This window comes from Eurytemora carolleeae, unplaced genomic scaffold (genome assembly GCF_000591075.1).
Source record: "Eurytemora carolleeae unplaced genomic scaffold, Eaff_2.0 scaffold1054, whole genome shotgun sequence".
Classification (NCBI taxonomy): Eukaryota; Metazoa; Arthropoda; class Copepoda; order Calanoida; family Temoridae; genus Eurytemora; species Eurytemora carolleeae.
The window spans coordinates 51,307-64,958 of record NW_019397933.1 but is presented as its reverse complement, the minus strand read 5'-3'; the positions used below and the strand labels follow the sequence as shown (position 1 = coordinate 64,958).

The window sequence follows — 13,652 nt, the reverse complement described above, 5'->3', positions numbered from 1 at the left end:
CAATGTAGTTTATGCTAGGAACGGCCTCAGTCTACACTGTATAAGCTTGATTTCTTAGTCCTGCTATATTAAGTACAACCCAAAGATAAGAGAGTTACAGAGATCGACTAACATCTATAATATGTTCTATTGTGTACAAGTACTGTACACGACCAATCAGGAGACATCTGTANAGTGTTTCCAGACTAATATGAATTCAATAAAACGAGGTTCCCCTCCTCCACCTCAAACCGTGATTATGTGTATTATGTAACCGTAATGTTTCCAGACTAATATGAATTCAATAAAACGAGGAGCTCTGGTTGTATTCGAGGGATGTGATAGATCCGGTAAAACTACGCAGATTCAGAAGTTGGTGAATAGATTAAACGAGGAGGGAACACCGGCAAAGTACGTTTTATTTTTTTTGAAAAAATCTGTTTCTATTTTTTAAAAGGTTTGTTTTATTCTTTGATTAAGGATGATGAGGTTTCCTGAGAGAACTACAGGGATAGGAGCACTGATAGATCAGTATCTAAGCTGTAATAAAGAACTGGATGATCACGTGGTGCATCTTCTCTTCTCTGCGAACAGGTTCAGATCTTAACTTTTGTCTGAAATGAAGTGTAAGCGTAATTCCAAGACACCTTTCATTTAAAGGGGGACATTCCCGGTTCACAACAGTACCCCTTTAAACCTTTGACTGATCAGTGGGGACAGAGAACTCTGTATATTTATCTTTTAAATGTTGCGTAAAAAGCCGCAAAATTGGATTGTACGCTAACGTACTTTTTGAACTCAATGCGGATGACGTCACACTCATTCCTGGAAAAATTTGAATATTCTATGTCCGTTGTCCAACTCAGTTTTCAAATATTCGTATGTGAATAGTTTTGTTCTGCCACTTAAAGAAAGTAAATATTAATATTCCTTAAATATAAAAATTCTTGCTAACAAATTGTTTAACAAGTAAAACCGTTTCTGTAGATAAATAAGGAAACGTCTGTCATCCTTGATCAGTTAAATGTTTATAAAGTACCGTTGTGAATCAGGTATGTCTCTCTTTCAATGAAAGTACTTGAAGTTACGCTTATAGTCCCTGTTGTATGATGATTATTTAAATCCAACTCAAGCAGGATTTATCACTGAGTTCCCACATAAATATTGTTGTTTATTATCTCTGTTTACTCAATTTTAGATGGGAACTGGTGGATGAAATTAAGAAATCTGTAGAAAGTGGAGTAACTGTACTGATAGATAGATACGCGTTCAGTGGAGTTGCATTTTCTGCTGCGAAGGTTTCTTTTATATCCTTTTTAAATCAATGATAACTCTGTCAATTAAAAGCTTGTAGGCTAGTATTCATCCTTGTAGACTAGTATCCATCCTTGTAGACTAGTATTCATTAGTGTTGACTAGGTACCATCCTTGTNTTGTTACCTCCAGGGTTCCCATCGGTTTCCTCAAAAAAAATTCAGCCAATGTAAATATATAAATATATAAATATATATATATACACAGATTTAAACCAAAATTCATAATTTTAGACTAGAATTAACCCTGGAAGAATAATCCCCAACTTGACTAGATTACATTTCTGTAAACCATTGTAGAACACATCCATTTCACATCTTTCGTATCTTGTTTCTTGTGTTTCTGATCGTGTACTATGCAGGCTGGTATGAGTTTAAAGTGGTGTAAGGAGCCAGATGTAGGATTACCACAACCAGACCTTGTCTGTTTTCTAAACGTATCAGAGGTAGAGTTCTAATTTAAACATTTAAAAAATTATTTATTTTCCAGGTTTTAAACAGATTCGGGGAAAAAAATAAGAATTTTGTTACCTGCTAACTTTCTGAAATATGTTTTAGCATCTTCAGTACATACAATTGAACCAGAAAACTGTGGAATAGGAAGTTGACTTTTAAACTCTAGTTATGACTTTAAATAGTCCAATGTACATGAGGCACAGCAATTGTGCATTGTAAACAGACCCATTTAAGTTAGTAAGTGATTTAATAAATGACTTATAAAACTATTTGCTTTGTAACAACATCAAATGCACTTTAGTATTGCTTTATTGTCGTCTTCCTGTTCTATAATTTTCTAGTTATCACTGAAAGAAATTGAAGAAAATTTTAAAATAAAGAAAATATTAGAATTATACTTAAACTCTTCAATGATTAGGAGGTTGCAAAGGCCAGAGCAGACTTCGGAGGAGAAAGATATGAAAAAACAGAGTTCCAAGTTAGAGTAAGTTTTGAATCTTCAGTTTTAAATACTGGGCGGATCGCCTGGGTTTTAGAGAGTATCCATAAACGGAGTTGTCTTAGGCAGATCGCCTGGTTTTTAGAGAGTATCCATAAACGCTGTTGTCTTTGGCAGATCGTCTGGTTTTAGAGAGTATCCAGAAACGGAGCTGTCTTGGGCAGATCGCCTGGTTTTTAGAGAGTATCCAGAAACGGAGTTGTCTTTGGCAGATCCCCTGGTTTTCAGAGAGTCTCCATAAACGGAGCTGTCTTGGGCAGACCGCCTGGTTTTTGAGTCTCCAGAAATGGAGCTGTCTTGGGCAGATCGCCTGGTTTTTGAGTCTCCAGAAATGGAGCTGTCTTGGGCAGACCGCCTGGTTTTTGAGTCTCCAGAAATGGAGCTGTCTTGGGCAGACCGCCTGGTTTTTGAGTCTCCAGAAATGGAGCTGTCTTGGGCAGACCGCCTGGTTTTTGAGTCTCCAGAAATGGAGCTGTCTTGGGCAGACCGCCTGGTTTTTGAGTCTCCAGAAATGGAGCTGTCTTGGGCAGATCGCCTGGTTTTTGAGTCTCCAGAAATGGAGCTGTCTTGGGCAGACCGCCTGGTTTTTGAGTCTCCAGAAATGGAGCTGTCTTGGGCAGATCGCCTGGTTTTTGAGTCTCCAGAAATGGAGCTGTCTTGGGCAGACCGCCTGGTTTTTGAGTCTCCAGAAATGGAGCTGTCTTGGGCAGATCGCCTGGTTTTTGAGTCTCCAGAAATGGAGCTGTCTTGGGCAGATCGCCTGGTTTTTAGAGAGTCTCCAGAAATGGAGCTGTCTTGGGCAGATCGCCTGGTTTTTAGAGAGTCTTCAGAAATGGAGCTGTCTTGGGCAGATCGCCTGGTATAAGTCTTCTCCCTAGGGTGACACGGTTCGGTCAGCCCATGGATACGTTTCGGCGGCTAGGAGCGCCGACCCCCATTTCATTGAATGATGGGTTGTCCTTTAATAATAATAATAATAATAATAACTACAAAATAGTTTCATTTTCCAGACAACTTAAATTAAATGTTTTCCTTTGTTTGCCAGTCTATTCCAACACTATATTTTCAACGTCTACCGTGGTTTGACTACAGGCTGCAGGAAAAATTAACACTAGTCCAATGAGGAGGGATTTGGTTTGAAAAATGTCCTAGGTCTGGGAAAACGTTGATCTATTTTGTGTACTCCAGATCCAGGAGAACTATGATCTATTTTGTGTACTCTAGTTCTTGGATAACTATATTCTATGTTGTGTACTCTAGGTCTAGGAGAACTATGATCCATGTTGTGTTCTCTACGTCTAGGACGTTGTGTACTCTAGGTCTAGGAGAACTATGATCTATGTTGTGTACTCTGGTCTAGGATAACTATGATCTTTGTTATGTACTCAAGGTTCAGGAGAACTATGATCTATGTTGTGTACTCTAGGTATAGGATAACTACGATCTATTTTGTGTACTCTAGGTCTAGGAGAACTATAATCTATGTTGTGTACTCTACGTCTAGGAGAACTATTATCTATGTTGTGTACTCTAGGTCTAGTACAACTATGATCTATGTTGTGTACTCTAGGTCTAGGAGAACTATGATCTATGTTGTGTACTCTAGGTTCAGGAGAACTATGATCTATGTTGTTTACTCTAGGTCTAGGAGAACTATGATCTATGTTGTGTACTCTACGTCTAGGAGAACTATGATCTATGTTGTGTACTCTAGGTCTAGGAGAACTATGATCTATATTGTGTACTCTGGTCTAGGATAACTATGATCTATTTTTGTACTTTACGTCTAGGAGAACTATAATCTATGTTGTATACTCTACGTCTAGGATAACTATGATCTATTCTGTGTACTTTAGGTTAGGGAAAACTATGATCTACTAAATGATGATACTTGGGTTCACGTGAACGCTGACCTAACTATGGAGGAAGTACACGCCTCAATATACGAAATAGTAACGGACGAGGTATCAAATTCTTGGTATTTTATATTTCATCAGAAGATTTAACTAAACATTATTTTACTTCTAAATTTGAACTGAATACCTGGATGCGTGTCATGTTGTGGATCTCTACTCTTCCTTTTAAGGTTGAAAGAGTAAAGAAACCCCTGGGGAGATTATGGGAGAAGGAAGAGGAAGAAGAATACGAGGATAGTAATCACACTGTTACCTGATTTAAAACAGAACAACTCTAACCTATATATTTCTATCAAGTTTTAATTTTTTTCAGAAATATGTTGAAAAGATTGGAAAAGGGAATCTCAGAGTTGATCCAAGTTCATAGAGAGCATCTAGAGATATGGAGATCTTCGGAGAAGGAATTGGAAAGGTTGGAGGCCGGATACAAAAACCATAGAGATCAAAGGGAGCTGTTTATAAAGATGGATATCTCGAAAACGGAGTTAGGAATCATGTTTCCAAACACCAAAGAGAAACTCATCTCTAAACTAGAGATCAAGATCTCAGATCTAGACTCCAGACTCCGAGATAAACTGGAGATTATGGAAACCCAGAAGAACACAGTTCTGAGGTTAGCTGCGGAGTGTGCTCAAGCTGCCGAGGGGGTGGAGTTTAGTGAAATGATGGGAATCAAGAATATTCAGTTAGAAACTGGTTTTCTAGTTGAGTTCTGCTTTGACCTAGAGCAGACCTATCTCAATACTATCAACCATATGCTTCATTTTCTATCCATCAATAGTACAGCTGACAAGTTCTTTGATATTTCACATTTTGAAAATGTTTTAAGTGATTATTATTTGTTATGATTGTTTCAGAAAGAATGGAGTGGTTGTTTGGCAGGAAGTTGACCCCGGATGAGATGCTGAGGAAGAATCAGCGAGCTCTCACAAAAGTAAAATTTTAATAATTTTTTTTTATAAAAATATTCCTGATAATCATTATTCTATTTTTATATATCTTATTAACACGAAGTGCGTACAAATAAAACTCTCAGGGAAACATTTATTTTGTTGAAAGAAAAAACTTATGAAAGAATTTCTTTAAAGTTGAAGCTCCGTAATTATTTTTAAAATCTATTTCTTAATAGTCTAATTTTTCATTTTAATAAATTGTTTGATTTAACTAAATAAAACGCAGTAGGCAACATTGCCATTACCATGGTCTAAGATCTTTCCCTTTATTTTAAAATTTTTTAATAAATGCGTTTAGGCGATGAGAGAGTTGGATAGAGAAAGAGCAAAGATGGAACAACAAGAGAAGAAAATTATTGCAGACATTAAAAAAATGGCAAAACAAGGTAAGTTTGTTTTCACTCATGTCATGCTTATAAAATTCGAATTATGAGAACCTGGAACCATATTTTATCAATTTGTGCTAGGTTGCTTAAACTTTCAACCACCCCGGCTCAAATCTTGTAACACCCGTTTGAAGTTAAAGATTCCTGAGATCCAGGATTTGGGCCGGATGTTGGTAGTTCAGCAACTTGTCGAATTCATTAATGTCGGTCCCTTGACCATGTCGGGTTCCTTATCAGATCTACCCTTCTTATTATTATTATTATTACGCTGGATAAGGGTGATGCCCTGATGGATTATGGGGGTTACATGTCGGGTTTCCTTTCATATTTATTTATTATTCTTTATTTCTAATGAAAAATACTTTCCTTACTTAGATTAATATTCAAATGTGATTCTTCCTTGAATAATACTATTTCAGGGCAGATGGATTCAGTGAAGATCATGGCCAAGGATCTGGTTCGAACCAGGAGATATGTTAAGAAGTTTATGCTCATGAAGGCTAACATTCAGGCAGTCTCATTGAAGATACAGACACTCAAGTCACAGAACGCCATGGCACAGGCTATGAAGGTTGTTAAATATTTTTTTATTCAGTCTAGTCAGTCAGTCATTTCAGCCAAGTCAGCCAAGTCAGTCATTTCAGCCAAGTCAGCCAAGTCAGTCAAGTCAGTCAAGTCAGCCAAGTCAGCCAAGTCAGCCAAGTCAGTCAAGTCAGTCAGTATAATTATAAAATGTTCAGGGCGTAACTAGAGCTATGATGAGCATGAACAGGCAGATGAAGCTCCCTGAGATACAGAAGATAATGCAGGAGTTTGAGAAGCAGTCCGAGATAATGGACATGAAAGAAGAAATGATGAATGATGTTATCGGTAAGATTGATAAATATAAAACTGGTGTAATGGTACTTTCATGATTTTATCCAGTAAGAGGAAGAGAAATGTTTGCTATATTAAGCTTTTAACGAATATGGAGTTATCCTTCTCTATTCGTCCTTGCATGCATTAAGCTTTACGACATACATTGTTTGTACAAATGCACACAAAAAGACATATAATTTTACTTTTCAGTTTTAATATCCATCATTGAATGTTAAGATGACGCAATGGGAGATGATGACGAGGAGGAAGAGAGTGACGCAATAGTTACGCAGGTTCTTGACGAGCTAGGTCTCCAGTTGACCGATCAGCTGACTGCTGTTCCTATTGCTGGTGGTAGTATTGCAGCTCCTGGAGCCAAAGGCAAAACAGCTGTTCCTGCCGGAGCAGAGGTAAATTTTCTACTCTCACAGATTCAACCTTAAAAACAGTTTTCCTCTCAAAAGATTTTTTTTAAAAGTTGGTCAAATGAATTGAATCTTCTCCACAAGTTCTGATTTTCTATTCCCTATCCCATTTATACCCATTGTCATAAACCTTCGATATTTCAAACTATGATTTATGTTAAAACAAATAATCTAAGTTTGAAATATCAAAGCATTAGACCATCAGGTTAAAAAGAAATAGGGAATTTATGTTTGTGGCAAAAACCCGATTCCTTAATTAGTTTTTTTTTGCGTATAAGCTGGCATCGGATACTATTTTCTTGATAAATTTTCGCTCCAATTATTAAATTTGCCTACATTTTTTTATATATCTTGATTTTTTAATGATTTTTTTTGGTGGGGGGGAGGGAACGCCATTAAGTCCTTATATTTCATAACAAACTTCAAAAACAAGATAAGCTGTAGATAAGCTGTAGGTAAGAATAAAATAAAATAATCACTAAAATCTAATTTAGGCGGATGCCGATGCAGATTTACAGGCTCGCTTGGATAATCTTCGGAGAGAATAGAACTAGAGATATTTTGTAGTTTCAAATATTTGGATTTTCTTCAGGGAGAAAAATATTTTCAGTATCGCTAATTTTGACACTTATCATTGCTCTTTTTATATTGAGATCATGAACTCGATTTGGTCGAAAATACAGAAAATGTTGCCTCCTCTATAGAGCTTGAACCTGCTCGTATAGAAAATTATCTCCCAAACTAAAGAGAAGTTCAAGGAAACACTTTAATATTATCTCAAAATGTTTATGATAATGAGTATTTAGTAAACATTAATATCTATATTATTCCCCAGTTTATATTGTTCATCGCTTAATTTTTCTATCCATAGGTCCAAACAAAGCAATGAAGAAGTGCTAATTTTGAGCATCTAAAACTGAGTAATTATTTAATTTGAGTTTCTTAATCGCTATAATTGAGATTGTTGAGTACATTTATTTGTTCTTGCTCTAAACTTTACTAAATACACTTAAACTTAAGGTATTTTAATTCTTTGATTTCATAATGATGAGATGTTTTTTTTTTACATACGTAAAAATATTTGATAATCTAATAATTTGTGTAAAAACTGTGATTGTTAATAAAATATATATTTCATAACTTCGCATTCATTGGTACATTTTACATTTTGAAAATAAATTTTGCGCCTTTGAAACCTTTTAGTGTAGTTTCAAGAGCAGGTTTAAATTGATTAAAAGGAATAGGGTTTAAAGGTGGAGGAGAGAGATCCTTAGCTGCGATCATATCTGTGAGCTGGGAGATCATTTTTAATCTTGTTTTATTCATTCCCTGCTCTTTATACCACCGAGATAACCAGAATCCTCGCAAACTTATATTCTAAAACATTATTTTCAAGATAANAAACATATAAAGAGATCAAATGTGATTTACTCCTACTCCTGACGTGATTTTACCCCACCCCTTTGACTGTCTCCTCCAACGGCAGACATGAACTCATACCTTCGAGTGTGCGAGGTGGGGAAGACTTCACTGCAGATTTTACTTTTTGGCATGACCACTTTTTCAAGAATTTTCAAATAAATTAGTTTTTTTACGGTTAGGTTAGGTTAAGTAGATTGGGTGTCCGATTTACGACGGTACCTGTAGATTGGCGTGTCCGATTTACAACGGTACCCTTTAAAATTTTCGCCTGATCAAAGAACACGGAGATATTCAGATTTTTATCATTCTATATTTTAGTTCCTGGAAACGCTATGCTCGGGCAAAGATACAATGAGTACCTTTGTAAATAGGATAAGCCAACTGAATTTACGTCTAGTCCCATTAAAGGAAATAATAACGTAGGTTTACCTTGAAGATCATATGTGACGTGGCAGCTATAACAGGTTTCAGAGACATACCACCGTAGGTAACATGTACACCATCCTCTCCCAGGGCCTTACATAGTTCCGTCCCACTTGCTCCACCCACACAATTTAATGCTAGGCGGGGGCGGGGTAGTTCTCTCCAGGCTCTTCGAGCTTCTTCCTCTGTAAGAACTTCATCAGCTCCCATCCTCTTCATTTGAGCTTTTAATTCATCAATATTTTCCCGGTTACGCACCACGTTTATTGTTTTCAAATTCTTGATCTAAAAACGTAAAATTCTAAGAAAAATTGTGAAATTTTGTTGATTTCTGGCATTCGTATTTGTACCTTTGCTATCTCAATAACAGCCAGTCCGACCGCACTATTTGCTCCGTTCTGTACTATCCAGTCACCTGCACGGAGAGGGATAAAATCCTCCAACATTCTCAGCGCTGTTGCAGGATTTATCATCAAGGTTGCAGCACTCTCTACAGAGATATCATTCCGTATTTTGATCAGGTTTCCCTCTTCGTACACTCCGTGTGTTCTCCAGGTCCCTGACATAGCTAGACCTGGTAGAACCCAATCTCCGGGTTCTAATTTAGAGCCCTTAGTCTCCAATACTTCTGCTACACCTTCTCCTCCTCCAACTCCAGGTAGAGTCGGTTTTATTGGATAAGTTCCCTGGAAATATAGAAATAGTATCCTAGCACTTGTCATGTTTATTGTTTATGGCAAGAGGTAACATTTCATTAAACAAACACTGAGATACAATTATATATTTATATATTTTAACAATGAAAAATCAGAATCAAAAGACAAGTTTATTCACTATTTTTTAAACTTTCCCACAAATATTTATTTTTTACCCCTAAACATCATTTTTATTTTCCCCAATACAACGAATAAATCCCTGAGAAAAATACCTAAGGTCTGGATTGAAAATAATGAAGAGGAGTGATTTTTGAGAAAAATAAACCCCCTAAACAAATAAAACACCCATGAGCCGTGTTGATCAAATCCGACAGATGAGGAAAATTCTCGAGCATAATTGAGCAAGAAAAGAAACCCCTTGGAGTCATAACGTATCTACTCAGGAAGAACGTATCTACTCAGGAAGGGACGGTCGTACCTATTCAAATGTTTAAATGTAACTTAAAATATGAATGAAAATTAACCTGAATAGTGTTTATATCTGCAGGATTAACAGGACTAGCGAGAAATCGAACCAGAACTTCTCCGGACTTGAGATTAAATTTTGTCTCCTCACGCTTTAGTTGAATAACCTCGGTAGGAATACCAAACTTATCAAATTCCAGTCGTTCTGTGCTCACGGAGCTGAACCTACGGGCTCGGGTTAAAATTACTCCGCGTGGAAGAAGAAAAGCACTTAGACCATTCATTCTGAAACAAAATCAGGATTCAAGATTTATTTTAAGGATTTGGACTGGGTCCGAGGATTCGTAGGATATCCGAGACCAGCGCAGGTATCTCTGCTCCAGGTTCTCTAAGAAACCTTGGTAGGTTTCCTCATTCCTATTCGACAAAATCCATTAACACACATCTTGGCCAAGGTTCCTTTCGGGTAAAAAAAAATTAAATCGAATTTTCTAGAAGTTAATCTTTTATTGGATGGATTTGTTTCCTGACTGTGCTACAGATGAAGGCTGTTCCGTTCTTTTCGCAGAGAAGTTTAGAAATAGTAGAAACCAAGCTGGGAACTAAACTAGGATCAAAAACTATGTCCGCGCCTAGAACTATATCCGGAGCAAACCTAGTCTCCTCGTCTGATTCCCAGTCAAGGTTCAGAACCTTGTATTTTACAGATCTAGAATTCTTTTCTCTGTTCAGGTTTAGTTCAATGTTTCTGCTCATGTTCTTCAGTACTAATGGATGGCAGTCTGTTGCTATATACTCTTCTACATTTTCAAACTGTTTTATTGTGAAGATCGCTGTAATTCCAGCTCCAGCCCCTAGAATTAAACCAAGGTTATTTTAGCAAGCTTTAATTGGGGCAAAACTGATCCTTAGCTAGATGATATATTTAGATTGTTTTCTTAAATAACCTTTTTATATCTCTCAGGCAGCTCTCATTGAACTCTAAAATTGAATCTGCCTTTTAAATCATTGAAATACATAAAATCAATGTTTCACCAAAATAAGTTCCTAAAAATTACTAGTTCCGCCTCTAAATTATCAATTTATCAACAAAGTTAACGTTAACACCTCAAAATTACCAATTTACCTTCAAAATTACCATTTTACCTTCAAAATTACCGATTTTCCCACATAATCACACAATTTATCCTCATATTTTCTCAATACATGCAAATTTCTTTTTAAATTAATAATTGAAAAATCACGACAAGAATCCTGGTATAGTTCATTGATCTACCTAGTTCTACTACTCTAGCTCCGTCCAGCCAGGTTCTAGGTTGAGAACTAATCCATCTAGTCAGATGTATTCCTGCAGTCCACGTGTTCAAACCAGTAGTTCCATCACTGTAATATCATCATGAGATCTTGGTAAATCAGTATTTTTAAAACAGTTATCTAGTTTCAGTGGTGTTTATTTTCTCGAGGAATCTCCCCCCCCCCTTTTGAAAACCATTTCCCCCCCCCAGAAGTTATGTTATCACGGAGCAGAAACATTTTTTAGGGTTTTTTACGCTGAACAAGGGAAAATAAATGACTTTTGGGGGGGGGGGAGGAATTAATTTTTGGGTAAAAAGTATCAAGAATAAAACAAATTTGACTTTAATTTTTTAATTTTTCATTATTTGGGGATAATTCTTTCTGGTTTTGTAAATAATACCTGATAAGTTCTGGTTTCTCTAGCAAGGAGATGGTTTGAGAACCAAGAAAATAGGATTTGAAGGATTCTGATTTCTCTGAAATAAGGAGGGTTTGTTGGATAAGCTCGTAGAACTCATCCTGAACCTCACAGTTACAGTTCTCCAGGAGCCGGATAACATGTTTACAGAACCGTAGATTGAACTCGGAGAAAACTGGGAATGTTTTGTTGAGGTGTGAACCAACTGTTCTCTGGATAATCTCTGTTTGAACCTGAGAGGATGAAGATGGAGTAATAAGTTCGTCTAACCTTTTCAAGTCTGTTCTCCAGATGAAAAAATGTTCCACAACTTTTTCCATTATTTCTGTAAATATATGTTTTAGATATCTGCTTCACACAGAAAGACTCCTACTAATAACTAATAAACTAGATGAATGGCTAATCTACTGAATGGCCAACATAGACAAAAAAATGAGATGTTTTAATTATCACACCAGTGATACAATAACATAAATTCACCAATTAAACCAATAAAAAGTTGAAATCACTAGATCCAGGGGCGGATTCACTAAATTTTACTTAGCGGCCAATGCGCGTCTTTATATACCCCTGACTAGAAAAAACGCATATACGAGCTATCGGGTTTCCTCCTACCCATGTAAAAGTGTCACTATATATATATATATATATAAGGAAAATTGTGATAAGTGATACTTTTATAATCTATAACCCTGAGGAAAATACAGATAAACCCCTTGGAAAACCTTGACAATTTCTTTGTCCAAAAGAGGAATCTATCAGATAAGAATTTAGCAAGAACATCTAGCGGCCAACATAACGTACCCTGAAGAACCTGAAGTACGTGTGAACTACAGGACCACTATCTATAGAGAGAACACTAACAGGGATGGTGTATCTTTCGGCACACGCAAATCCGCTATACTCCACTTCGGACCTACGCCAAATCCGTTATACTAAACATCCGACCTACTAGCACATGGTTTTACAGCTGCTAGATGGACTTGTGGCCGCAGCGCCCGGCCCCCTAGCCTGTCCTAGCCGCAGCGCTCGGCCCATGGAAATTGTCTTAACCTAACCTTACCCTCAAATAATACAAAAATAAACATCGAAGTAGGTCAGAAGTTCAGTAGGGGAGATGTGCGCATAGACGATGTAACATTACCGAGAAGGAGCTCAGGAAACTAGCTATTTTTTAGAAACCCTCTGGAAACCATTTCACTGATCTATCGGAATTCCAAGATTAAATTAAATCTTCTGTCTTATTAATATGGATCGTTTAATGGCTTAAATATCTTGATTTATAAACAAAGTATAAAGCTCATAACCGATGTCCAGCCATTCCATATTATATGTGTTTAATGTAACAATGTTTAATTTTCAACTTTAAATATATATTTAAACAAACACATGGAAATTTGGTGTAAAACTGTAAACAGACAATTTTTTATTTTGTCTCCAACAGGGATTTTATATACTTTTTCGCATTCCTTGAAGTCAGTTTAAAAATCATTCTTAATTTGTTGGTATTTATCACTTTTCTTCAGGGGAAATAAACACCCCTGTTTCTTAACAGTGTACTTTGTAGTTTGAAACAGCTGATTTAGTTTTTCAGAATTATATATTTATAACTTTTAAATTGAAGAATAAAGATCAGAGAGTTAATGGCTTTTCTAGATCCTAATCTCATAGAAATTTAGGATAAACTTAACGCCTAATTATCTATAAAATATGTTAAGTCTTGTTTCTTATCAATTAATTAGCACTGTATGCTGCAGTTGTCTGATATCTATTATGTTTTAATTCATTGCTCTTAATCTGAATAATGTTCTTAATTTATTGAATCTTCTAATTCATCTAATTCATCAGAGGCGTATTCAGAAGGGACTACAGTGACTAAGGTGCTCAGGGGGGTTTTGGGCCCCACTAAATGCTCAACTCCCCCCCCCCTTAAAAAGGGAAAAACCTAAGCCCTCCATCCTTGAAATATTCCTGACTATATATACGCACCTGTAATACATATTCGGATTTTTGTAGTAATTATTTAATGAATCTAATTCTTATTCAGATCTCGATAATGAACAATTATGTTGCCGAACTGAAGTTAAGAACTGAAATGGCAGAGTCTCAGAAGAAAATGGGTAAATTTTAAGATTTTTGGACGATTTTTGGACCCTCCCCCCCCAGAAAAATTGTGAAATTTTGTTG

General features: G+C 36.4%; 4 protein-coding genes across 6 annotated transcripts in view; 2 read left to right on the top strand and 2 right to left on the bottom strand.

Moving 5' to 3' along the window:
- Positions 1–179: 179 nt before the first annotated feature.
- On the top strand, positions 180–7,851 carry LOC111716374 (charged multivesicular body protein 2a). 3 transcript variants are annotated; one of them, XR_002768469.1, is made up of 8 exons: positions 180–390; positions 460–573; positions 1,178–1,277; positions 1,655–1,738; positions 2,167–2,232; positions 4,104–4,211; positions 4,334–5,097; positions 5,415–5,482. XR_002768469.1 is itself a non-coding variant. In XM_023491822.1 (7 exons), exons 1-6 carry the CDS (start codon positions 5,008–5,010, stop codon positions 7,331–7,333), a joined length of 687 nt encoding a protein of 228 aa, XP_023347590.1. In that variant the 5' UTR covers positions 4,448–5,007; the 3' UTR covers positions 7,334–7,377; positions 7,490–7,850. The 3 variants fall into 3 exon arrangements, 2 of the variants coding, with proteins under 2 accessions (XP_023347590.1, XP_023347589.1); XM_023491822.1 differs by lacking the exons at positions 180–390; positions 460–573; positions 1,178–1,277; ... (1 more) ...; positions 2,167–2,232; positions 4,104–4,211 and adding exons at positions 5,922–6,073; positions 6,243–6,372; positions 6,598–6,770; positions 7,280–7,377; positions 7,490–7,850 and having other exon boundaries at positions 4,448–5,097; positions 5,415–5,502; XM_023491821.1 differs by lacking the exons at positions 180–390; positions 460–573; positions 1,178–1,277; ... (1 more) ...; positions 2,167–2,232; positions 4,104–4,211 and adding exons at positions 5,922–6,073; positions 6,243–6,372; positions 6,598–6,770; positions 7,280–7,851 and having other exon boundaries at positions 4,448–5,097; positions 5,415–5,502.
- A 48-nt stretch (positions 7,852–7,899) lies between these two features.
- LOC111716372 (enoyl-[acyl-carrier-protein] reductase, mitochondrial-like) lies at positions 7,900–10,059 on the bottom strand. Its single transcript, XM_023491818.1, has 4 exons — positions 9,811–10,059; positions 8,981–9,316; positions 8,637–8,915; positions 7,900–8,162 (listed from the first exon to the last, which is right to left on the bottom strand). The coding sequence occupies exons 1-4, from the start codon at positions 10,033–10,035 to the stop codon at positions 7,947–7,949; spliced, it is 1,056 nt and encodes a 351-aa protein (XP_023347586.1). The 5' UTR covers positions 10,036–10,059; the 3' UTR covers positions 7,900–7,946.
- LOC111716373 (protein-lysine N-methyltransferase EEF2KMT-like) lies at positions 10,035–11,816 on the bottom strand. Its single transcript, XM_023491819.1, has 4 exons — positions 11,448–11,816; positions 11,028–11,134; positions 10,278–10,605; positions 10,035–10,168 (listed from the first exon to the last, which is right to left on the bottom strand). The coding sequence occupies exons 1-4, from the start codon at positions 11,783–11,785 to the stop codon at positions 10,048–10,050; spliced, it is 894 nt and encodes a 297-aa protein (XP_023347587.1). The 5' UTR covers positions 11,786–11,816; the 3' UTR covers positions 10,035–10,047.
- A 1,666-nt stretch (positions 11,817–13,482) lies between these two features.
- The window catches only part of LOC111716371 (pheromone receptor transcription factor), a 3,089-nt gene continuing 2,919 nt past the window's right edge, over positions 13,483–13,652 (top strand). Inside the window, exon 1 of the mRNA XM_023491817.1 lies at positions 13,483–13,585. Coding sequence (XP_023347585.1) covers positions 13,492–13,585 — 94 coding nt within the window. The 5' untranslated portion in view covers positions 13,483–13,491. The remainder of the gene's footprint in view (positions 13,586–13,652) is intronic.